Genomic DNA, 26,465 nt, shown 5'->3' with positions numbered 1-26,465 from the left:
AAAAAAAAAAAAAACCTGCAAAATCTAGGCCATGAAACTTCATGGAGTTACTCCTGTTCTACGTAGTTGTCTGCATACAAAAATTCTGCTTGGAAAGGAAGGCTATTGCTGACAAAAATACATCATCTTCCTAATACTGAAGTTGTGGACAGGTCTACCAGTCCAGTTTCTTGCCAAAATGAACTCCGTCATTGTTATTAATCTGGAAACATCCAGAAGAGTATTCATGTGAACGTTCCCCCAGACTCCGAAGGAACTACTCACAGAGTCAATGACGAGCAAAATTTGAACATGAGGTTTTACCACTCTGAATAATCCGCTCTATCCTGAGCTTTGAAGAACAGGCTTAAACGTAGACATGTATATATATGGTGTGTATGCATATATATACATTAAGCATTTTAGCCTTATAGTAATATCTGACCCACTTCAGTATCTTAGTAGATTTCTGAACAAAATCTGTGCGAGGGAGGAAAACCACTATTACCAAATACCTTTTGAAGAGCCAAACCTAAACAGTTTACCTAAGATTATCCAAAGGTCTTTGACAAGACAATGAAATTTGAACTTTATGTCACTACCTTAATCCCTGTACTGTCCTTGGATAAACATTATAGGTGTGGCTGACCTGGCACTTTTAGCATCACCCTAGACAATGGCTCAACACAGAACTTACTTTAGGGGAGGAAGAAGGTGGAGAAAGGAAACCAGCTCTGTGGATTCAGTAATTTTGGAAGGGGTTCACCAGAGAAGTGTAACACCGAAAAGAAAACATCTTTTGATTGAAGAATGAAAAACACAGATAGGTTAATTCCACCATTTTGTATACAGGAATATAAACCATATGTTAATTCTGAAACAACAATAAAGTTGCAAGTGAAACGTTAAAACTGAAAGCACAAAAAGGTTAAGAGCTTCAGAACAGGGAATTCCTATCAACTGATCAGAAGATGTAAAGAAGAAGGGTTACATGAAAAGCCAAAATGCCTCCTATAATGACTAAGCCAGTCCTCAGTTCTTGGTGACTTCCCTGAGACCACAACACCATGCACGTGACAGATCTAAGAACAGTATGTTTGTTGGCAATGTGACAAAATCTGGTCCAAGAGTTAACCTGATTTTGTCACTATAGCAATTAAAATATCACCATAATGCTGAAACAATGAATGACTTCCTCAACCATTTCCATCACGCATTAGTCTTTGTAGGATTGTGGAATATCATAACTGGGAATGGAAGCAGCTCCCAGGGCACCAAAAAACCCATTCTGTTTATCTCTTAGTGCCACAGTGTGCCCTAAAGTTCACCAGCACTGTTAACCAACAAAAGCTCTACACGGTGAACTACGTCCCAGTATTCTTCACCATTAAAATTACTCAAGATTTTCAACATTCTCCGCAGTTCCTCCATATCCCAGGATACCGCTGTTACTCTCCTTTCAAAAACTGTCCCCAGTTCTGGAATATTTCTATGGACACACACACATTGGAAGCACTGTTTCCCCAACACACTAAAGGATCAGTTATCACTTATTTTTTTATTTAAGCTAAACACCGTAGAAATACTTTTGAGAAAATCTGGTTTTGCTAAGCATTTCTCACAAGCAGCACCCAGAACTACATCTCCTGGAATGCTGAAAAAAGGCCAAAAACAGTCACTGTTTCAAAGGTTAGTAGCTAAGTAGCTGTATTAAATACCTAACTCCAATGTTTTTTCCCAAATTACGCAGAAGGATTTTTAAATAAGCACAAGTACTACTGTAATGGGGATCGTGTAAGCCAAGTAGATTGGATGGAATAATATTAAAGCAATTTAAATACCATTTGATTCTGCTGAATGTCAGTCTAATACCAACCCTAGGATACGCCAACCATTCATCTCAGGTTTCTCATGAGGCAAATTCAAAGGTCTTCTGATTCTCTGTCTCAATAAGCACTTATTCACATCAGTAGTCTCGCCGCACTCAGTGGCACCACTGGGTATGCAAATATGCAGTGGCATAAGCAAGAGTCTTAAAGCTCAGACCCACATTTTCAGACCTCTTCTTGAACTCATCTGGAACACAGACCACGAAACACTTCAAAGGACCTCATCCTGCTGGCAGTAGCTTCTACATCGGGCAGAAATCTATGCAACTGTTTGCCCAGCTCTGCCAGAGCCCAGGTTTATTTGGTGGGGGTGCTGTCCTCCCGGGCTCACAAGAGGCATGTTCCAGGCCACCGACAGAAGCCAAGAGAAAATTCCTGTTGCACAACTGTATAAAGCATTATTAGCAAATTATGCATACAGGTAGGAGAAAGAAAAACACCACTCCAAGACTTGAAATTAATCCATCTTAGCATGAAAGCATAATCTCCTTTGCAACACGCCAACCATCTTCTTAATGCTGGGCTGAAGAGTACTACAAAGCCTGGGTGGGCAGCGTTGCACCTGGCTGTGCCCAGGAGATGTTAGTACCTCCTGAGAAGAAAAAACAGCATACAGAGCCTTAAATCAGAGACTTCTCTCTGAAGGCAACCTGAGGGACCAGGGTTGTGCAATAACCAGATTCTCCCTGGGAAGACTGGAAGTCATCTGCCACAGCTCTACATACAAGGTAAAGATAACTTTCCAGTGCTCTACTGCTGTGTGCTGCTTTTTTTTCTTCTGTTTGCCAGTTTTAAGACCCTTGTATTTTTTGTTTGAAGGTTTGTAAACATGGATTTATATTTGATTTTACCTTCATCATCTGCCTTTGTGTTTTGAGTGATTTCAGATTACTGCACTGACAAGCATGAACTGATACGGTTCCTTGTGGGTTAGACAGATGTTACGACAGGGTTCTGATTCACCTAGGAGGAGTCAAGCATACAAGAACATTGCTTCAGATTTCTGGAGATAGCCGGATACTTCTCCAGCCAGCTGCAGCAGCCTTCCTGGGAGCTGGCAGCTCCTCGAGCTCAAAGCCAGCGCCCCGCAGCAACCAACCAGCCTCGGGAATGCGCCCCGCAACTGCCACCCAAACCCATACCCCAATTCTGGGTTTCACTCCTCAGGCACACTAAAAATCGAAGTGCCACACATGTGTCTCAGATGTCTGAAAGGACTGAAGCTTAACACTGTTACGCTGTAGTACCCAGATGACAGAATGTATGAAATATAGTTAACCTGTGGAGTCACATCTACACTTTATTGAAGCAAAGCACCATCTGGTAGAGGAGATTTAGATATAAAAGAACAGAAAACAATAGAAGGTAAGAAAGGAAACAAATCTCCTTCTCATCTAAGTGGGGAAACAGAAAATCTGCCCAGAATAGCATGTGAGAGTGCCGCTAAGAGACACTGTCAAGGAACGGCATCGGTGATAAACCAAAGTCACCGTACATTCAGCTGCCGAAACGAAATGCTTCATTTCACAAACAGAGAAACGTCAGGCAAGACTAAGCGTGATGCTCACCTTGCGCTGCTGTTTCTGCTGTTCTTCGACCAAGCAACCAAGGAAAATTAGGCCCAAATCGGGCTGCACAGAACAAAGCACGATTTGTTCCCACCGCAACTTCACTGAAGTTCTGCAGGTCGACCAACCAAGCACATGAAAATCAAAACACCCACTCCATTTGACACATCAGTTTCCCAAAGCAGATTACTTTAAACAAATAAGACACAGAGCAATGATTTCCTAAACCAGTACAATTAAGTGAACAACAGGGCTTTCATGAGGATGCATGAACAAAAGGGTATTTTTGTTAACATTATATATTTATTTGTATGTATTCATAGTTATTAGCTCTGATTTTGCAACAGACCGGAAAGCTGATGTATCATCATACTACGCCATAAATTCAGGAAAATGGACACTTTTGAAACACAGTAACTATACTTGTGTTTTTAAGAGCTTATCACATTTCAAAATATTTGCTGGATATTTTAAGCCAGTGAATCTCAGTGCATGAGTTAGGCCTTAGAATTGCTATAGTTTTATTGTTAAAATCAATTTACATAAACCAAAATAAATGTTACTAAATTTAAACCGTGATGCACAAACTAACTCAAACCGACAGAAACTTAGCACAACCTGAATCTGCTTTAAGCACTCCCCGACCAGCGCTCAGTTACTTCAGCTGGAGTTTGAGAGCACTGTGTGTCAGCGCGCAGCTGCAGCTACTCTGCTGTAACTACAGTCCCTCGAGGAAAGCAGAGCCAAACCTGTGCTAATCACAGTAACCAGCGCCTGTAGCACATGATTTCTTGTTGTGTGTATGTTTTGCTAAGTTGCTGGGTTGAAGGCTCGTGCTTATCTAACACATGCTTCTCCCCCATGTTTCTCCTCTGTTAGTAACTCATCCCTTCCCTTTCCTGTTGCATCAGGAAGCTGCAAATACAGTGGCTTCTGCAGTGCTGTTATAATTACCACAGCACACTGTAATTCTGAAACGTATGCAAAATAAGTAACAATTACTTCAACGAGGTTTTTGAAGGCATTTAAATGTGGTTCTGTTGGCTTTCTAGAAATCTTCTGACCAACATGCTCCAGCCAAGATCAAAACACTTCCAACACCTTTTCATTAGGACTACAGCTTTATACGCCTTCACAGTGTCCCCTAAATAAGCGCTTTTAAAAACAATCTGAGGCAGAAACAGAAAAAAACATCCCTAAGAACCCGGAAATGGAGCTGTGAGGGGAGAAGCAAACAAGTTCCTATTCTCCACTGACTTCTTTTGTTGTATCCCATCTCACAAAACAAGCAAACATCAATTTTAATGAAAACTTTAGAGATGGAAAAAAAAACGCTGACTGAAACAGCTATCTTTTCTTGTTAGTTACCAGAAAAAAATGCATGGCAAATTCCCATTACTTTTATTAACTTGATTGCAGTACCGTGCTGCTGTTTTAGGAGCCATCACAAGCTCTTGGGAAAGGATTTTCCCCTCCCTTCCTTCCCCTCTCCACCCCGCCAGTAATCCTAGTTTAAAGGATCTAACCCTTCTGAAATGTGTTAACTCAAGCACTTTTTTTTTCTTTAAACAGTTGGAAGTTTCAGGAAAAAAAAATGAACCCAAAAGAAAACAGCAGATGTTCAAGACCCAGGCTTCCATTTTCCCTTCCACGTGAAGCTTACTGACAAAGATACAAACTTTAAACAATAAAACTTCCAAAGAGATAAAAATATACTATTTACCCTTTTAGAAATACTAAACAAAAACTTTAAATTGCCAAATACAGATAAGAATCGTATCGCTTTTCATAATCTGTACCATCATGCCTGACAAGATAAGATGCTTCCTTTTATTTCTTTCATTCACGTTTGTCTTACAAGTATGGAAACCCACTGCCTGAGCAGTTTTGCTCTCCTGAGAACAAAGCAGTACTTTACAATCTTGGAGATGCCTTAAAAATTTAAAATAGATGGTGCTTAACATAACAGCCAAGTCTCCTTAAACGGAGGTAGACTGTACAGATTGAGTACAATTTGAAGGGAAATTGACCTGGTCGGGGCAAACTGACAAAAGAAAGTAACCAAGTCTTGAAACTCAGAAAGAAACAAAAATAAACTAATCCCATGGAATCAGGTAAGTGCTCGGTAAGGGCACTACAGCTACCTGGTCTCGCTGCTGCTGGGGGGGCTGTGTGCCGTGAGGGGGCCACACCAAGTTCAGTGTGGCTCCCTCTCACACGCAGACACAGGAAACTGAAACGATGAAGTAGGGTTACAGGTGGAGCTTCTCAGTACCTTAAACCTACAGACAGAGTGAAAAGCTCAGCTGTATTTTTAGCCTAAGACCGGCCAAGGCTTTCTTCGTTTAACCCCCTTCTTGCGCCTCGAACAAAACCCAACCTGTGGCACAGCGCCTGATGTTAACAGAGCTGCACGGAAAGATTAATCAACAGCTTTGCATGTCTGCCCTTAAACAGGCCGAACACCAAATCAGTGTTAAATTCCTCACGTGCAGCTACGCCCAGCTAATCTGCTTGAAAGCAGCAAACTATGTAAATCTACTTACACAGGCGAGATAAATACGACACTCATCAAAACGTAACAAGAAGCACTGTTACCGGGCCAAGCAGCCGGGAGGCCTGACCACAGCGGGCTGTGGCGGGTGGGCCACCGCGGTCACCTCCGTCCCAGCCCTGGGCAGCTGCCGGCTCTGCCTCTGCCAGAAGCCCGAGCGGAGCAGCCTCGCTGCACGGAGCGCTTCCGTCAGATATCTGCGCTAGCTCTGTGGATTCAAGGAGCAGATGGCAGGAGAAAGCCTAATTTTCCCATTTACGATAATTTTACAGTGTGTAGAAATATTTACTTCGGAGGAGCGCCTCCCGATTTACATGAGAATACCGAAGGCGGGAGCAGGGATGGAGCCATCAGCTCTCAGCACAGCACGCCGGGGCTGAGCAGGATATTGTGTGTCGCGTCGCTTCCTCAGCCTCACGGATGCACACATGTGCGCTCTTTGCATAACTCGCGTAACCTTGTTAGCAAAAATATTAGATTACGCCTACCTTCTTCAGAGAGGATGCGTGGTCACGAGCACTGTGATAGGTTATTATTGCAGATACTGCATGGGTTTTAACCTTTAACTAGACTTGAGTCTGCATTTCAAGAAAATCATCAGAGTTGCTACTCATTTTGATCATGCCTAACTTTTAACACAACCCGGCAAGAGGCGCTTTTTTGTTTTATTTATTTTTTAAATATGTCCATTTACCCATAATGCAGGAAACGCTATTGGAAATACAACTTCAGACACCCTATTTTAGCATTCTTACAAGCACCCTAAAACACAGAAAGGATTAGACACCACCTAATCGCATCTGACCTGAAACTGAGGATGCCGACTGGCTTCTACATGCCTGAGTTACACACTGAAACAGATACAACAGATAGCAAGCGTAATAGTGTAAGCACAGATTCGTTTATAAAACAAAATAGAGTTCTTTGGGAAAACAAAGAGAGAGTATGGGCAAAACTCTGGACCTACTATAGATAACTAGAGGTTTGCCAGCATTTTAAATGAAGACAGAATTTCACATTACATTACAACGCCTTAAAATAAATCAATAGCATCACAATGACTTTAACCAGCAAATCCCTCGCCTTTTCAACACAGTATCTAGTATTAAACTATCTGAATCTGTTAGAGTCTTAAAAATGTAACAGAAAAATACTGAAAATGAAGTGCTCTTATACCATCATTCTGATATCATGTATGTTACTATACAGAGACACACAAACTGCTCAAAACATTTTAGTTTCATTTTGAAGTTACTTATTTTTTCCCCAGGCTCATATACTAGGTGCTGTTAAGCAGAGGACATCTAGCTGCTCCTTTTACAGACGATGGCAGGCTACTTTTCCTACAATATCTGGTCTCTTAGACTAAAATACAATTATAACTCTATTGTCTGAATATGGATTGCACAGAGCGCACGAGGAATTAATCTGGACTGTTTCTAGTTATCACGAAAAAAATGAAGAATTAGGCTCATAACACTCCTCGGTATTGTCTGACATCAGCTCACCCCTGCAGGTGAAGCCTGAGTGAAAGGGAGATCGGAAAGTCAATCTTTGAACGGCCTCAGCCTACATGAATGAAGTTAATGGGAGTTTTCCAGGGACTTCAACGGAGAAAGGCGCAGGCCCCAGCTCCTCGTGTAGGAAGCGTTTGAGCGGAGAATGGCTACACGCTAACAAAAGAAACCTCTGGTACCCAGGGTCTTAAGACCACATAATACCCCCGCGTTCACCTCTTTCCCTGCCTATTGACAGGAAAAAAGGGTCTGTTTGTTTTTCCGATTCAGCGTGCCCTTTCAGCCCTCCGAGCCCAAGGAGCGCACGGCGGCGCGAGGAGCCCCTGGCTTATCGGCGCGCCGCAGGCCGGCCGCTCGCTCACATCCGCGGGCAGCGGGAGCCTCGCCCCGCGCCCGGGCCCGCCAAGGCCCCACCGTGCCGGCATTAATGGCCCTTTCAGGGAGAGGATCGAATAAATTGGCTTCATTTACAAAGTATGCAGAAGCGCCAGACAAGATCGTCAGCGTGGGTGTATCCAGGGCATTTATTAAAACCAAACCAAAACCAGCACACACAATAAGCATGTTTTATTACGTATGGACTTGAACGCTTCAAGTACAAGATACAAAGATAACTCCGTACACTGTCAGGCAGCATCTGCAGAGCGCCACTGAGATAGCACACGAGCGATTCTTATCAAAAAGATATTTCTCTAAAACGAGGGCGGAGGAAAAAGGAAATAGCAATTTTTGTAAGCTACAACTTAAACTCTAAGAAAACGCAGGAACCGAACTTGCGCTGTCGCGGGGGTTCCCTGCGCAGAGCAGCGCACGGAGGGCCCGCAGCCCTGCCGCCCAGTTCAGCGGCTCCACGCGCAGCCGCCTGCGCCCACCTGCGGAGGGGTTTCTCCACCTGGAAGAAGCCTGCCACGGCGGCATCGGCGCGCGCTGTCACCCACAGATCTCGCCGGCGACCTCTCCTCCATTTGCCCTTTGGGGCACAGCTACAGAGCGCGTTTTCCAACCAGCTTAAGGACGCACTTTTTGAAAAATATCGCAGATTCAATGAGAAGTAAGCGTTTCTTACTAAATACGGTCATGTTAGTGCCAGCGTTTCTGGTGGGGGATACATGTTAAAAGCGCAGCCGAAGAGCCAGCGACCCAGCAAGGTTGCAGTCTCACTATTTTATTTTCGGCGGCTGAACAAGCAAGCAAGCAAGCAAATACCTCTCTCAGTACGGCTCCATAGATGCGAGCGCTCCGAGCTTATCGCAATGATCTGTCTGCCCAGAAAATGTCACAGGATTTCCCTTGTGTACTTCAAGGGGGAGAGAAGGGGAAAGTCTGAGGCTGGGCTGCGCCAGAGTGTTCCCGGAGGCACGTCCCAGCGAACGGGCGAGCCCCGAGCCTTTTGGCCATTTCACGCGAGGCGAAAAAAAAAAAAAAAAAAAAAAACACACCCGGCCCCAAGTTTCGCTTTGCAGCCCGGGTTGCGACACCGGGCAGGGCTTTTTTAACTTGTTGCCGAGCTCGGCGGGGCCGGCAGCCGCCCGGCCCTGGGCGCCCCGCCGCCCGCAGCGCCCGGCCCGGCCCCGCCGCTAAGGTCACCCGGCGGAGGCCGCCCGGGCACTCGGCAAGGTCACGGCGCCGTTTTTAAGAGGAGACTTGGGGACGGGGGGGGGGTGGAGGGAAGGGGGGCGGTGGTGTCTTTTTTGCGAATCCCGGCTCTGCAGAAGCGAGCGGCGGGGCTGCAAGTTGCAGCCGAAGGCGAGTCGCCACCCCCTCCCCGCTCCCCAGGACGGAGAAAAAAAAAAAAAAAAAAAAAAAAAAAAAAAAAGGCAAGAAAAAAAAAAAAAAGCGGGGGTGGGGGGGCCCACGGCACCCCGCCGCCCTTACCTGCTTCCTATACGGCGTCCGGCTGCCGCCCGCCGCGCTGCTGTTGCCGCTGGGGAAGATCATCGCCCCGCCTGATCCCCAGCTCCCCCCCGGGATGGGGAGCAACTTTGGCGGCCGCCGGGCTGCGGCGCGGCGGGGCTGCAGGGCGCCCCCCGCCTCCGTGCCTCCCCGCCGGCTGCGGCTGCGGCGCGACCCCCCCGGCCCCCCGCGCGGCTCGGCTCCGCTCCGCGCCGACCCTAGCCCTCCGCGGCCGCCCAGCCTGCCATCAACGGGCGCCCATTGACCGCCGGCGGCTTCCCCGGCCCGGCCGATCCCACCTCCCGCCGGCCTCAACCACCGCCCAGGAGGAGGGAGCGAGCGAGCGAGCGAGCGAGCGAGGGCCGAGCCGCAGAGCGGGGAAGCGCGGAGCGGGCACGGCGCCCGGCGACCGCCCCCGGGGCCTTGCGCGGGCGGCGGCGGCAGCGGCGGAGGCGCGGTCGCGGGGCAGGGGCGCGGCCGCGGGGCGGCGCGGAGCGGAGCGGGGCGAAGGGCGCGCCCCCGCGGCGCGGAATGGTTGCGCCTGGGGGGGGGGGGGGGGGGAGGCGCGGCGGGCCCGCGGCGGAATGCGCGGCACGCGGGGACGGGCGCAACTTGCGCCCGTCCCCGCGTGCCGCGCATTCCGCCGCGGGCCCGCCGCTGACTTTCACCTCACGAACGGTGGAGTTTGGAAGAGAGAAGTTTTGCTGTGGGAAGGGAAGGGAAGGGAAGGGAAGGGAAGGGAAGGGAAGGGAAGGGAAGGGAAGGGAAGGGAAGGGAAGGGAAGGGAAGGGAAGGGAAGGGAAGGGAAGGGAAGGGAAGGGGGAAGGGAAGGGAAGGGAAGGGAAGGGAAGGGAAGGCTGTTTGGGGGAACTGGTCACAGCCTTCGTGGAGGCTGCTTTGGAAGCACAGAAGGCTTGGTGTTGTCTGCACAGAATTCGGGCCTAGGACACGTTGCATAATAACAGCTGTTGGGCAACAAGGCCGGGAGACAGAAAGACGCGCTGAGAGAAAAGATTTCCAGGTCCACTCGCTCTTACTCTGCCCTGTTTACATCGCGTTCCTCGGCGGTGCCAGCGCTCTGGCTTTGAAGAAGCCCACAATTACAGTGCTGTCAAGCCGCTGAGCTCCTGATTGGTGACACTGCCAAAGACCTTCTGGTGCAGACATGCATCACCAAGCACCTTTTGGTTCTTCTTCCTCTTTCTGGTAGTAAGGTGGCCCTAATCTCACACACAATTACAATGAAAACAGCTGGGAAGAAACAACAACTTGCCAGGTAGCTCATTCCTCACAGGTCGAGCAGCATCATGCGATTGTTTGACGCCATCATCTTCTGTTACTCTTCATGAGAAATAATCACCAACTATTTTGGCGTCCTGATATACTGCCACCACCCATTTGAGTTCATCTGAGCACTGCAGCACAAGACAGCAGTGCCACTTGGCAGAGCTACGTTCTGCATAACTTGCCTTTTCCTCCTCTCCAAGCCCTGCAGTGGGTCTCCTTGGGCCCAGCCCCAACTCCAGAACACGCCTGAGGGCTGCCAGTACCAAAAGCACCGGACACAAGTGGCAATCGCTGCTCTCGAAAAATGTTTGATGGAGTGGGTTTTCACCGGCAGACTGTGTGCCAGGTCAGGTACCGTCTGTCTGTGCCACTCTTCCTGCGGGATCACACACCACTTGCATTCCCCCTGCTGCCACGGAGCTAGCACAGAAGCTGAACCTAGGATAAAGTCATATCCCCCGCTCTGGTTGAGGTGTAGCTTCATGCACACTGTACATCAGTAGTGGTGGCTACGCTGCCGGAAAAGGCACCGGTTGGGCAATTGATTCTGGGTGAACCCTTTTTTTTTTCCCCCTCTGATCAGATTAGTTTTCCTCAGATTGTTTCCTTTGTCTGGTTCAGTATGTGGCTGTGCTACAGCTTGTGCGTAATGGAGGAGGTAGCACGGGAGCAAAGATAGGCAGGCACAAGAGGGTGGATATGACTGCTTGTTTTGGCAGCAGCATCAGATTATATTGGCTTAATCTGTTCGTGTACCTGTGGCTTAATTTGATAGAAATGTAGCTGTGTGCTCATGCCTGCCCTGGGTGTAGTGCAGTAGGTGAGCTGCGCACCAGTCTTACTTGCTACAGACCCATGGTCACAGATGGCACCATGGGTCTGTAATCAGCTTCGGTGGCGAAACACCGTCTTAAAGCAGTATAAACGGAACAGTGAAAGGCTACTTCTGCTCCAAACCGTGCTCCCAAATGAAGAATAAAAGCGGTATTATTCTGCACGGCATTCTGGTTAACAAAGGGGTGACAAAGCTTCAATCTGCTACACCTCCACCAGGTCTCTGTTAGCTGGGGATGCGCGGAATGGCCACACCTTTCCATCTCAGGGAAAAACCTTTTCAAAAAACATCAGTCATTCCCTGCTTCCTCCCCTCTCCTCTTCCTGTCCCACCCCCGGGCCAGCAGAAGGGATGCACACAATGTGTGTTATATTGGGCCTATTCGGAGGCACCAGGAACAAGCTCAAGAACAACCCAATGCAGTGGCTGAAATTCCTGCCCTGCTCCGCTGCCACACCGACCCACACCATTTGTGAGTCCAACAGGGATTTCCCTCAGCTGGGTTCAGTATGTGACACATCTCACTCGCTTACCCTTGCTCTTTTCTAACACACCATAAAAATATGTAACAGCAAATAATTCTGTAAACATCTGCTAGATCGCCATCAAGTGATACCTGCTTGTTTGTTTTTGTTATAGGAAAATACATTATAGATTTTTCTGGGAAGAAAACCTTGGTGTCCTAGCCTATGTGCTAATCTACCTATCGATGTTTTCTGCTGTTCTGACACAGGGCCTGAGCAATGTGTCCCCACTCTTGTCTTAAATGGGGAACCAGCTGCCTCGCGCTACCTCCTCAGAGGTTATCAAGACAGAGCCAGGCCCTTTGCAGCAGAGCATGGCTGGAGGAAAAGGGACAGCAGGCTTAAAAAATTGAAATGACTGGACACAAGGAGGGTCAGGCACTGCCCAGAGAGGTTGTGCAGTCTGCAACCTTGAACATTTTCAAGATCAGACTGCGTCCAGCCCTAAGCTACCTGATCTGATCTCTTCGCTGATGCCGCTTTGAGCATCGGCTGGACGAGAGCACTCCCAGGGTCCCTTCCAACCTGAACCTCTGCTCACCTGAAAAAGCTGCTTTAGTCTTTCCCAGAACACAGGCAAAATGATTTCTGTGTAAATCCCTGCATTTCAGATTAAGTTGACAAGGTTCTAGATAATTCCCTGGACTTTTCAGTAGATATGATACCTCAATTCAAGATACTGATAACTAGTTCCCCTACACATTTTCTGGGATGCAAGCATGCCTTGTAGGCAAAGAAGACTTTTAGTTTTACAGGCTTAGCAGTTCCAAAATTGAAACAGACTTGCAGGTAGGCAGGCATCTTGCTGGTTACAGTTATAAAGGAGCAACTCATTTTGTTCCTGCGGGAAAAGGTGACCGTGGGGGCTAAGAATATCCATGTTAATTGTCTGTACAAATTATGTCCAGAGCTTCTTTAAATAACCCAGAGTTGCTTATTTAGAAAAAAGGAAAACTTGCCGAGTAGATCTGGTGCATTTTTGATCTAAAATGTTGTGATTACGTGATTTTATGTACAGTCAGAAATGTAGGTTTGCAGAGAGACTGGGTAAATACAGGAAGATTTCTCTGAAAACCTGAAGACAACTGGAAGTCCTCAAGGATCTTTCAAGTAACATTTGTCAGTCTTAACAAACAAGAGGCTGGTAAAACTAACCCATTGCTTTAAAAACAGTTCTACACACTTAAACTGCTACTTTTTCATTTCTGTTCTAAATCAAATCCATGGCTTCCCTTATTTATCTCAACCTTCAGCTGAAGCAGTTAGCTCCCCATAGGGCATTCAGTGCCTCTGCAGGACAGATGGTTCCTCAGGCTTGGATCTGCTTTAAAAAAGGAAACTTTATTCTGTTGCAAAACCCTCGGAGTCCAGATTGGACGTCCTGAGCTTCCTCATAACCCCACTCTCGTGCCAGCACAAGTGAGGCTGGCCATGTGAGGACCTCCTGAAGCCCCATCGGTGGTGAGGCGATTGTGGGCACCTTACTTCTCCACGTGGACAGCCCCTGAAAGGCCTACGAGCTTTCCACCACAATGCTCATTTGGTTGAGGATCCACTCTCTCATCACACCCTGTCATATGTAAAAAGATACAAAACAGAGTAGGCTGGAGGCTGAGCCACAGAAATGTAAAAATACATTCGAATACCCTATGCAAGCTAAGGAAACAGTATGCAGGGCTGAACTTTGAGAGATATTAAGCATTTCCTGAAATGTGTTAATAGTGGGGTAGGGGAAGCTGAGTATCATATAGAAGCAGATTTTTAATTTTAGCATTAAATTCATCTATTCAGAACTGAGACGAAGAAAAGCATTTATAATAGCTGAAGGAACAAGGTAAACTTCATTACATGGGAAGCTACTTTAGAGATAATCTCCTCATTGTTTTTGTTGTTATTTAAATATCCCAAGTATGCAGGAACAACAACAACAACAAAATCGGTATCTTCCTAAGTGAAGAAGAGAAGAAAGGGTCAGTAGAAATGGGACACACTAGAGCCATAAACACGCAAAGTTGTGGGGTTTTTTTGTTTGTTTGTTTTTTTGTAGAAAAAGAAAATTATTAAGAAACAATGGCTTCTGCAGAAGCATATGATCTACTAAGAACCAGGTATTGCACACACAATGAGAAGCTATTGTCTAAGAACGCCATCTTGAAAATAATCACAGGAGTATATTCAACAATAAGAAAAGAATCTCCATGACAATCAGAACTGAAAGGGGAAGACAAATCATCTTTCCCAGCTGTACTGCTTCAAATATTGGTAACAAGATACCAAATTATTTATATTCCGGATTAGAACATATAAAAGTAAATGCTATTTTAGCACTGTACAATATACCAGCTCAGAGTCACTATCACAGATTTCTGTTGAAAACTCGTGATTAGCACCAATCAGCTCATTCTCTCTGGGAATCCTCCCACCTAAGTCTTTAATTTTCCCATCACCGCTGTGGTTTTTGTATTGTTTTTTTCCCTTAAATCCAACACCTTCCTGTGAAACAAAGACCAGTTCTCTACTCCATTTAGCGCGCACCGAATGCCTCTGCTTTGGCCACTGGGTTGTGCCTCCCTTGGCATGCTCAGACTCCTCCTATTCATTTTAGCTTGCACTTCATTCCTTCCATGCTTCCTTAAATGTTCCTGGACGGACACTTCATAAATTGCACAATTACAAGTAATTGTTGTCATTTCTTCAATGATTACTGGTGTTAAGAACATGAACATAGAGAGCAACACAATCTATTGTTTAATGCCATGCCAGCATTTTACATTATGGCATGCATTATTTATTCTTTGAAAGCTATGACAAGATGCTACTTTATAGAAGTTATTTCCACTGTCAAACAAACACCCCCTTCCTAAATATATCCTGTATATTCTGGGAAGCACAAGTACAAAAGAGAATTACTGTAAAGAATTATTATACAACGGGAATTTAAGGAAGCTGTTCGTAATTGGTAATTGAAACACAGGACAAAATCCAATCTTGATTTGTGGAATTAACTAAAATGACTCCAAAAATCTGAATTCTCTCTTTAGCTTGAAAACATTGCCAAACACTTGTTTGAAACTATAAAGCAAACAAAGTCTGTAAACAGTTGCCAGATTTATTATAGGACAAAAAAATGAAGTCTGAAATGACAAAGTATATTGTGTGGGGTTTTTTTGTTTGTTTTTGTGTTTTTTTTTTCTACTTTGTTATTAACAGTGTAGGAAGTTGTTCATCATTACATTACAACATTTATGCTTTATGTGAAACTAAAAAGAGCTCTCTGTTTTGAAATACTTCTTTGACTTTTTTTCCATTTTGAATAGAGTAAATTTATGGACCAGCAGGAGAAGAAAGTGAAAAATATCTGCTAGATATTTTCTACAAACAATCAATGAATTTATGTGGCTGTTTATTGTATTTTATTTTTACATATTTACGTTTTTAATACAAATATTAACAAAGGATGACGAAAAATCTGGAAATGCACAAATATTTTTTCTAAAACTTCAGAATTATTTTGGTTTTAAAGCAGAGTTGTATTTTATATTTGCTGGTTTTCCAATAGAAAAGAGGCTCTTTCTATCCACAGTTCATTCGGTTTTGGTGTATGAGATTTTTCTGGATAAAAACTTTCAGTATGTGGACCAGATTTACATGGTTATCTTTTAAACTTTTTATTAGAATCTTAGAAGTAATGAAAGAAACTAAAAGTCTCCTGCAATTAAAATATGTTTAAGGCTGAGAACAGTTAATGACAGTGAAAAGATAAATCACTAGACAGTAGCTAGAGTGGAAGGTCTGACCGAAAATCAGCCAGACATCAATTTTATTCCTTTGTGTGTCATTGTCTTGGTATCTAAGTGCACGAAGCAGCTTCAGATTTGTCAGTGCTCTGCACTTATGGGGGAGAAAACAAAAAAAAAAATAAGTAAGACCCTTATTTGTTCTTTCCATATCTATAAAATGGGACATATACTTTAAACGCTCAAATGAAACATGCACTCTAGGCATTATGAACAGATTTGGTAATAAAAAATGAGAAGCAGTCTGTAATCACAGTACACTTTATACCTGAAATAGGTTATCGTGGAAAAAGGCAGAAAAAGTCACTCACAATATGATATGCCAAAAAGGATGGAGTTAATGTCACTAGTGCAAAGCCACGCTTGTGCATTTAAGCCACATACTTGAAGAAAACATGAGGAAAAACCTAATCAAACCCCGTTCTGCAAACCGCTGCTGCAGACAGCAGTCGTCTTCTCCACACTGGCAAGAGAGACAAGCCAGGCTGGAGATTTTGTATAGTAGGTGTATACATGTTGATATCTTGGAACAAAAACACAAAACACCTCTCTTTCCAAACAATGATACTGTCCTAAGATGACTCTTCTTGCTATTTTTTTCTTTCCCTAGAACGAAGCACTGCTGTATTTGTTTGACAAATACTGGTGGTCAAGTGAAGAACTGGCAGCCGCACCTACTGACAAGCACTGTGCAAATTTTTTCTGTCCTCACACACTTCCTTGTCAATTAACCTCATTTCTGACCTGCAAATGTCTTCACAGCGCTCAGACTCCCCTGAGCACACTGACAGCACGGCACTGGTTCTGTGGGGTTGGTTTATTTCGTCTCACTGGGAGGGTGAGAAACTAATTTCCATATAGGTTTCAAGGCAGCCTATCAATTTTATCTGTTTCAAAATTATAGCCTTTACCCTGAGAGTTTGTTTTATAATCACATATAAACAGAAAGACATTAGTTTATAATACACAATCTGATTACAATGACCTAATTTAGAGTAAGAAGGAAAGAAACAAGATCATGTGGCAGGAGTTGAGCAAATATTCAGCTGAGTCTGAATCTTATCTCTTTTTCAGTATCTTTAAAATAAAAGTATCTACATAAACCTTGATAGAACTGTTCCTGAAGTACCTGCTGTAGCTTATATCTCTGACAGACATTACAGTTTTTAGTCATCCAAAGAAGCTGTAAACTGACTGGGGGGGCTGGACCAAATGCCCTCCAGAGGTCCCTTCCAACCTCAACCTTCCTGTGATTGTGGGGGTCTGAAACTGCTTTTTTTTCTCCCCTCTAAAAACACACACTCTCCCTCTCTGAGGCTTGAAATTGCATACCTGTTATGTTCACATCAGCTACACAACACCATGTAACACCGAACAAAACGATCAGCAGGTACGTTCAGAGTAAGAAAATTCTCCCTCCCATGTATATTCAGCGCTCATAAATGTCATCCACCTGGTGGTCATGACAGTAAAAATCTCCACTAGCACGATGTTTGGCATCTGCTGTGGAAAGTTCCTCACACCCTGTGCTTCTCTGCAATTTGCAGAGACCACTCTCCGGGACGAAAGAGCAAAAGCTTGCTCTCTGCTAATGCAGCCCTTCCTCCCGTGCTGCTGCTGTGAAGGTGTGAGATGTGGCTGGTGCATCGCAAACACCTGAAAAGCAGCAGCAGGACACCAAAGCCATTATCTAACATGTCTAACACACCATACAGCCATCGGCTGCGATCAGGTTTTGTTATTTTTTTGCCACCACCACTCTGAGCTAAGCTAGCAACAGACTTTAGAGCTGTCCCAAGTCTGTCTTTACCTTCCAGGCCATGAAGTAAATGCCTCTTCACATGCATTTTTAAAGCACGAATCACTGCCCTCAAGGATTTGACTTTATTCTGAGATGCATTTCACACAGCAGTCCCCCAAGTAAGATTCCTGTTTCCCATTTGTGTTCAGTACTTGTAGCATTCACCATTAGCACCATCATTTCAGTTCCTGTAATTTTAAATGCAGAGACGATCTGAATATTTATGCACAGTAATCAGTAAATTAATCAAGATGGCTGGGACAATTTATTGCAGGAGTAATTCACAGAGTTACTGAACTAATTGTTCTATACTAAGTGTCAGGGGCTGGCAGCAGCACAAATCATGGTGGGAAAATATTTCATTGCATCATAATTAAATTGTATATTTATTTAGGTAAATAGATTCTTAAAGCTGTTTCCAACACATTCTCGCAATTTGGATTCAAACTATCCATCAGATGCCTCACAACCTTATTTCACATGCCTGTTTGCCAGTACTCATGGACATAAATCAAAGATAAAACAGAATGAAGGCCTGGCCTGGTCAGCAGGAGCTTCACCAGCAGGTCCCAGGTTTCACCCAGAATGAAAGCATTTACACTGTGCTTTTGTGAACTACTCACAGCACGTAATCCCTCAGGGATGCTGAAAAGGAGGAAATCTTCTGCTCCTTTTCCCCTTCCTGCTCTGAGCATCATGGTTTCGAACTCTGTCTGATCCTTTGGTTCCTTTGCTTGCTGGTTCGACTCAGTAACCCGACAGAAATCTTTCCTCTCTTTGTTCTGCCATGACAGGGAGCTGAGCTGGGGCACCGAGGTGTCTGGCCATCACAAGTGAAGTGGCAGGAGGGCACAGGCAGGAGAAGGCACTGTGGGGAAGGTGTGTGTGTCCCTCTGGGGGAGGCGCTGCTGGATGGGTGGCTTCCCTCCAGCCACGGCTACCTCACGGAGTTCTACTTGGAACATTTTTCACTAGCAACCAGTTTTTTAACCACGCATTTCCAGTCAGATTCCTGAAAAATGAGGTTACTGCAGCAACCAGACCCCAGCCACGTTGCATGGATGGGCTGCAACAGAGGTGGGTGAGTGAGTCTGGATAGCACAGGAATTAGGCTGAACTTTCGCCCCCTGTTTGAACAGTCTTTGAAGTTCTTCACTGCCTTGGCAGCTCCTTCCTCTATCTTCCCCATTACAGCTTCTGTCCGAGGCTCTGCATAGCCAGGATTTTCTCAGTTCTGGGATCTTCAGAAAAGAATTTTGCACTAAGCTCCCCAGGGACGGGATCTTCACAGCGTTTCCGTGCTTGCAGTACAACTTGCTGTGCCCGTGGAATTCAGGGGTGGAAAACTCCCAGCAGAATTTGCTGAGCAGGGCTCTAAGACAAGAAAGATTTCAGCAAATGGCTACAGCAACCTTCTAGGACTACTTACTAGGAGGAAATGGATGCTCTTCTAGCGAGAAGCAGATCTGGGTAAGTTTCTCCATGGTATTTTACCATGAATCAACGTGAACATGTGCCCTTGCATGTACATCGGAGGGTTTTGTTACCTACCCATCAAAACCACCAAATAAACAACTTCCTACTTTAGGACCTGATCCAGGTGCTCCCTGATGTAATCAGTAGTACATGAATAAAGACAACTGGGTAATATCACAACATTGCTTCCAGCCCTAAGAGACACAATTTACTCCTCCCTATTCTAAACAATATTGAAAAGTTTCCACGCGCGTATTTGTTTGCATAATTATACATTGAGCTTTGCTGCATTTTTCACAGTTATCTGCCAGATACATTATTAACTCGATTGGCCAAAACCTAGTCCAAAATACCATCCAAATGTATTTGGTAAAGCACACACAAAATGATGTTTGGACAAACAGATGGATTTTCGATACGTGCAGACAACATTACTGCAGAACACAGGCGGATGTACTCTAGAGGAGAGGAGAGGTTAATGACTTTGAAGGGTAAACATGCTTACTTCTTATACCTTCATTGTAATCAGTTACTTTACAGCAGACAGTCTCATTACTATAAATTGCAACTAGAGGCATTTTTGCCTTGCAAAGGAATTCATAAAAACATGTCAGATCATGTCAGCCGAGATGTTATATAAATCACATTCTGCACAAACTGAAAAAATACATTTTGCATCCAAGAAATTTCAGATTGTTTTATGAGTACAGCCCACTGTTTCACAACTCAAGAAGAATTTTCATCAGAATTACAGACACACCATTTAAAAAGATATGAAAAGAAAGTTGAAAATCTAAATATGCCTAAAAGCTTGTATTTTAATCCCCTGGTTCATTATATTTCCACTAAAGTTGTTACTTCATTCCACAGAAGGGTTGTTCCTAACACTGCCTCAGACCATTTTAGCATACGCATAACTCACACACTTACATGTATGCAATCTAGTGACATTACCTGGAAAAAAGAAGCACTCTTAAATCAACTACGAAGGTACTGACAAGGGCTATGAGTAAAGAAAAGTCCTTATGTTATATTCCTAATTTCAAGCAAATGGCAAGCTTCTGACGCCATTTTATAAAACCTGTGTAAACTACTAACTTTTAGACGTGACTACAATTTTAGTTTCTTTTATCTAGTTCAATATTCAGTAACCTGAGAAAGAATAGACCCTTTTTCCTAGTGAAGACATACAATATAATGGTTCATGTCAGTTAATCATGTAGGCACATGATTTTGCAGGAACTAGGCCAGAGCGGAAAAGAAGCCAGAGAGCTGAATTAATCCCTTGGTGACTATATTCAATGGGCTGTGCGTTGGCTAAACCAGAAGATTGGACCAAACATCTCTCACTATGGAACAGAAAAATAGGAGAAGCTAAAACTTTGAGATATAAATAACTTAAATCGCAAAACAAAGTCCACTATGATTCTTCATTTAAAAAATTTTGAAGAAAAAAAGGACATATTTTGTATCAAAACATGTACAATTTGACCATACATACATTTGAGCACAATCACACAAAGCAAGTAATTCATATTAAGCTCCCTTACTGTGGTTTTTACCATGTCATTGTAGAATATGGCAAAAATACGTTTATTTTCCTAAGAAAATTCAGGTTAAGTCTCTGAAATGTCACCAGTTTAGACAACCTTTAATTTTTTTTTTTAACAAAACAAAAGGCAGTCGTAAATTAACTTGAAAGGTTAATTTTAGAATGCATTACCATAACATTTCCATTTAAAATAATACATGATATTATAATCTGTATTCTATAACATGTATTTCAGATTCCTTGGTTACAGTTGGTTTAATTGCTTTAAATTGTCTAATCACTGATTTCCTATTATGTCTGGCTGATAAAATTCAAGAATTGATGTCAAAACCGTGCTAGAAGTCCTTTGTGGAAATGTGAAGGCTGCCAGGCAATGCGCCACACAGCAACCACCAGCTGCTTGCTGACTGCTGGTGCTGGCTGCCTGGTAGGCAGCTCACAATGGAAATGATTTTATGATACCTACCTAGAGATCTTACCTTGTGCTGGACTACTAGACTGTTTCTCGCTCCTTTCAAGAACTTTAAACTATAAAATAAACACACTGAAAAGGAGAAAGAAAAAAAAAAAGTCATGCCTTTTCATGCTGAGAAACTCCAGGCTACGGATGACGCATAGCACTTAATGCTATTTACTGTACTACTATAATTATTCAGTAGCTGATCAAACCAATAAACATACAATTTGGCAGTGGGTACATGTGGCAGTGAGTAGATGTGAGCTGCTGTTTTTTCAGAGACTGCAGTTCCACTCTGCTACTCCTTTCCTACCAGATCTGCCCTACTAGATGCCTCTCCCCACCACGGCCTTCCCCTCTCCCCAGCCATGCCAGCCACTTTGCAGCAGACGTTGCCACACTGCCTCGCTGCATTGAATCAACTGCTCATCTGGGTGTGCTACGAAGCAGAAAATTAAACCGATTCAGCTTAAATTTAAATATACATATATATATATTTTCCTAACTGGTTGGTTTCCCAGTTGTGATGTGGAGCACAAGTCCATCCTGGCTGGACTTGGACACGGAGACAGGAACTTCGAAATCCCGCCCAGCTGCCGAGATGCAGCCTGACTGCAAAGCCCTGACCAGAGTCAAAACTGAAAGCAAGCAGCTACTCAGAGCTCAGGCAGCAGAACATAAAATATTTTAATTTCAGCAGACATTTCCAAACACTGAATGTCCTTAGTTCTGTCCTGAGATCTCAGTCAAACTTGCAAATGAAATCATCTTTGTTTAAAGCCATACTTTAGTGAAAGACACTGCAATATATTATATGGTTGAAAACAAATTTAAAAAGCTCCCCAAAGAGCAGAAAAATGTGATTTATCCATCTGAGTTTATCTGAATATCAGTGGTTTAAAAAGCGCAGTGGAGATGTTGCACATTTAACAAAAAGCTTAAGTCCACAAATTTCCTCACGTGTACGGCAAATCTTTCTTTAAAAGCTGAAATCATGGTTACAGTAACTTCCTATTCAGTCATTTCCTTAATTAAACCATTGAACTTTAATGTGAAATACAGCCATTACAAAACCAGAAAGGAATCTGAACAATAACAATCCAGTCAAATGGGCAGTGCAATAACCAAATGTAAAGAATCCTGCCTGATACTTTTTGGTCTTAATCAATTACATTGAGATACTAAATCAATTCCCTGAGATACTAAATCAAGTTTTAGGAAACTCAGATCAAACACGCATTAGCCACATGATGTGATGCAATGAAAAATCAGCACAAATGTGCTCTCCTTGGTAAAGTTGTTGGAAAAAAAATGTCATTTTTTTTTCCCAAATTTTTTGAAGGCAACACTTTTAGTCCAGTGATGCATACACTACACCATAATCTCCAACATCTGCACTGCTCCGTAACTGATGATCACCCAGGGTGAGGCATTTCTTGGTCAGTTTTTGGCACCCAGTGCTGCCCAAAATGTTGCTGCTCTCATTTTAAGCATGCTCTTTCCCCGGACAACCCCTGCAATCACACCTGTCTCTGCCTCCCCAAAACGATGTAAACATCCAAAAAGCTACTACCACCCTGGAGTATACTGGTCAGCACTGCTCACAAGAGCCTGTGCCCTTAGCAGTGCCAGAAACCCAGCCAAAGCTCAGGAGCTGATAATAGCTGCCGGCCTTTACCAGAGAAAGGGGGCACCAGCGCACGCAGGATGCCAGGAGCTCGGGGAAGGGCTGCGGGTACACTCACACAAGTCCTTACCTCATCAGGCACATTAGCTACTTGGAACTAACTGATCAAGTGGGTCCTTAAATAAGCACCATTCTTCCCCTGCCTGGGTTGCACTTAGACTTTAAATTGAGCTGAAGAGACAACGGCTAATTGTTCAGCTTAAATTTTGCAGCACAGGCTGATACTCACTGAAATGGGCATATTACAACCCACAGCTTTTCCAGGTATCCCCATACATCCAAGAATTAAAACAAACCAAAAAACTGTGAATTAAGAGATTACTACCAAAAAGACAAAGATTTATTCAAGTAGTGGAGTAAGACACAACGATGTTCTCTCCTCTACTTCAATCAGGGCTCTTCCAAATGTTTCTCATTTTACTCTTAATTATTTATATATATATACACATCCAGAAAGATAAATATTAAAAAGTCCTTAATAGCAGAATTTTAAAGTGCATATTGTCTGCAGTTTGATCTAGCTCCCAGACAGTGGGATTTTTTTTTTCCATGTATTCAACAGGAATGGTATCACGTTGCTAACTTCAACACTGCAATCTGATTTACGCAGGCCAACCCAAGTGGATAGCTCCTGAAATCAGCTGGACCCTTTTATGGGTACGAGATAAAACCGTGCAGATAACAGTGAAGACTGGGTGTTAGGGTTAGAGCCTGCTGATTTTTCTAGTTGGCTGCAGTAACACATCAATGCAGCCTCCCGGACTTTGCCAGCAGATTGCTGCATGGGACCGTGCCTTTGCATTGGGAATGCCCTGCAGCGGAGATCTCCAGATAAACAGAAACCTTATTTTCACAGGTGTAAATCCAAAGTGATGACTTTTTGGTCAGGTTTACAAATCTGGTTTGGAATGAATTCTGGATTTCTGTGTTGCTAGGTGCTCGTAAAGCACCACAAGTATCAATGGGATAATAACTAAGTAATAATAGCCATAATAATATTGTGAAATCCGTATGTACAAGATAAGACCCTAATCTTGCTGGATGATACCATGCCAACTAACTACTTTCCCCTTGAAACCAAAGAGAAAAGCCCATGATATTCAGTACCATGCTACTAGTAACACTGCTTTTACTTTACAAACTATTTAGATAAATACTTTTCAGTAAATGTTTATGAAAAAAGAAACAGTACTTATATAACCACCCTGTTAAACAGACTGACACACAGAGATACTGAGGCTTTGTTTATAATGAAGATGCTTAAATAAAGAGAAAATAAATCTGCTTCTGGGCTGGATCTCCAAACTGAAAGGGTTTTTCAGGTGATAGAAGTGAGCATTGTGCTAGGTCTCAGGCCTGATTACTTCCTGCAGGGATGGTTTTGTCATTGTGCCACCACCCCTCCCCAGTGACTTCTAAACAACCCAGGGTCACTGTGTCCTCTCTTTAATTAGTATCTCACTGCTGGAGGGAGGGGAGAATGTCAAGGAAAAAAAGAATGAGAAGACACTGTAAACAAAGGTCCTCAGGGGCATCTTAACAATTTGGACAAGGAATGGAAAAAATGCTCAGTTCTTTTGTTGGCAGTAAGAAGGAAAAAAATGGTCGGGGTGGGCAGAATTTTGATTTTAGCTGTATGAACTTGGAGAAAATAAAGAGAAATCATGCTAAGAAGGAAACACATTTTGTTCCCAAGAGGGCTTTATCATCCAACAGATGAGTACATAATCTACATTTTACAAGACAGTCAACTAAAATATGGTGTTCCAACCATAAAGCAGCTGAAGCCCTAAGGTCTGTTTCTTTAAGAGCCATAACTGCGCTGAAGCAACTGTCTGGTGAAATCAAATATTTGTATTTGCATTAAAACTTCCAACATGTAGTTGTTTGTTTTTTTTAAATAAGAAAGTGTTCCTACTGAAATAAGTAGACCATTGCATTACTGTAATTTACACCTAGATTTTCCAGGGAAAACTAAGAGAATCTGAAAAAGAAGTAGAATAACATATAAAGCAATGACAAGAGAACCCCACCACTTCACACTAGATAATTAACCTGCCCTGAAAGCTCTCTAGACTGACAAATCAGAAAAATAGCAAACATTGCTAAAGTTAAACTGTCCTTATCAAACAGGGAATTTTGTGCATATGAATATGTGGGTTAAGAGTTAAAATATTTACCTTTTTTACTTTTCCTAAATTCCACGTATGACACACAGGAGACATTTTGCTTATGTTTTGTTAGCTAAGTATAGTGAAAAGTTCAGTGCTTGCACAAAATTTAACTTTTCTTAGAATTTACAGTATTTTGAAATATTTTTTTTTCTGTTCATCCCTGGTAAATCAGGAAGTTAAAGTTGATTTGAAAAGCAAAATATTGTGGGAAGCAGGGTTTATCCTTAAAGCTGATGGTATGAGAAGTTAAATGGCAGTTTGTCAGTCACTTGGCTAGCCATTGTAGCACATGGTAGGTGGCCTTCCCCCTCCTGGAATTTCCTGCTCCAAGGTAGGCCCTTAGGTTACTCATGCCATGCGTGAAGGGAAAGGAAGGGAAACCACACATGCTTTAGAAGGAAACCATACATGCTAGGAGTTTCAGAACATCCCAGGGGAAAACGAGAATCCCAAATTCTCCTGCACCCCATCCTAGCGTCTGCTACCACTGCTGCCTTGGAAATTGCTACCTTTTGATTTCTGCTGTCAGTCACAGTCCTATAAAAATAATGAAATACTAGCAAGAAAGAAGGGGAATAGAGTCTATAACCCCTTGGCTATGGCATTCAACCCAAATATAAGTAAATCACATTTGAATCTTTGCCCTTACATTCTGCTTCCAGGCTACTGAATACAGAACCAACCTAAGAGTTGCAGCAAAATATATTTAGATGCTTAGGTACATACAGACCTAAGTACCAGCTAAGACGGGACTGTAAGAACCACTGGAGTGCGCCTATGAGTGACTCAGCTGCTCAGCACCTGGAAGGATTTAAACATTCTGTTCCTCTATTTGAAATTTAAATACAACTACACAACGTGGGTTGTTCTTCTTGGTATTGCACTTAAGCCCTAGATCAGGAAGTCAGAGTAATGACAAAGTTATGGCAACAGTTCTGATGTGCAGCTTCACTCTGAGGAAGTTTTTTGTTTTGTTGTGCATTTTAAAGCTAGCTTGCAGACTCTGAGCAGCCGAGCCACCGCAAGGTGGGTTTCGGATTCACTGGTGTAAGTCTAGCTGCGAGCTAAGCATTATTCAGTGGTTTATAGTCTGCACCACAAGAGTGACACTTAGCAGTGCTCAGGTTAGCTCAGTTTCTACCTTTGGATTGCAATATAAATATACCCAGAATCTCACATTTCATTTTAAATATATAAAAATGCAGAATATGCCTGATGCCTTCCATGCAAGACCGTACCATTACCCTAAAGAATAGACTGATTTATTTTTATTTTTTTTTTTAAGTAAATCAGATATGGTTTTTAAATACCTGTCTTTTTTTTCCTTTTTTTTTTTTTTTTTTTATATTAGTCTTATGATTTTCATGACCAGTCTAAGGATGCCAAACACTGAGGGCAGGTAACTGCCATTCTTCACGCCTTAGCTCCTTTCCTCATGCACCTCATGCAGCCACAGATGAAAATTCTTCCTTTTT

General features: G+C 43.4%; 1 protein-coding gene across 6 annotated transcripts in view; it reads right to left on the bottom strand.

The window, feature by feature from the left end:
* The window catches only part of RBMS1 (RNA binding motif single stranded interacting protein 1), a 148,340-nt gene that overhangs the window by 84,035 nt on the left and 37,840 nt on the right, over positions 1-26,465 (bottom strand). Inside the window, exon 1 of one of the 6 annotated variants that reach the window (XM_066999486.1) lies at positions 9,383-9,743. The exons of 4 other annotated variants lie outside the window; for them this stretch is intronic. In XM_066999486.1, the coding sequence (XP_066855587.1) occupies positions 9,383-9,445 (63 nt within the window). In that variant the 5' untranslated portion in view covers positions 9,446-9,743. Of the gene's footprint in view, positions 1-8,713; positions 8,919-9,382; positions 9,744-26,465 lie in introns of those variants that run through there. One more of the 6 variants, XM_066999488.1, reaches the window with a different exon arrangement.

Source organism: Anser cygnoides, chromosome 6, assembly GCF_040182565.1.
Source record: "Anser cygnoides isolate HZ-2024a breed goose chromosome 6, Taihu_goose_T2T_genome, whole genome shotgun sequence".
Lineage (NCBI taxonomy): Eukaryota > Metazoa > Chordata > Aves > Anseriformes > Anatidae > Anser > Anser cygnoides.
This window is presented reverse-complemented; position numbering and strand designations above follow the sequence as displayed.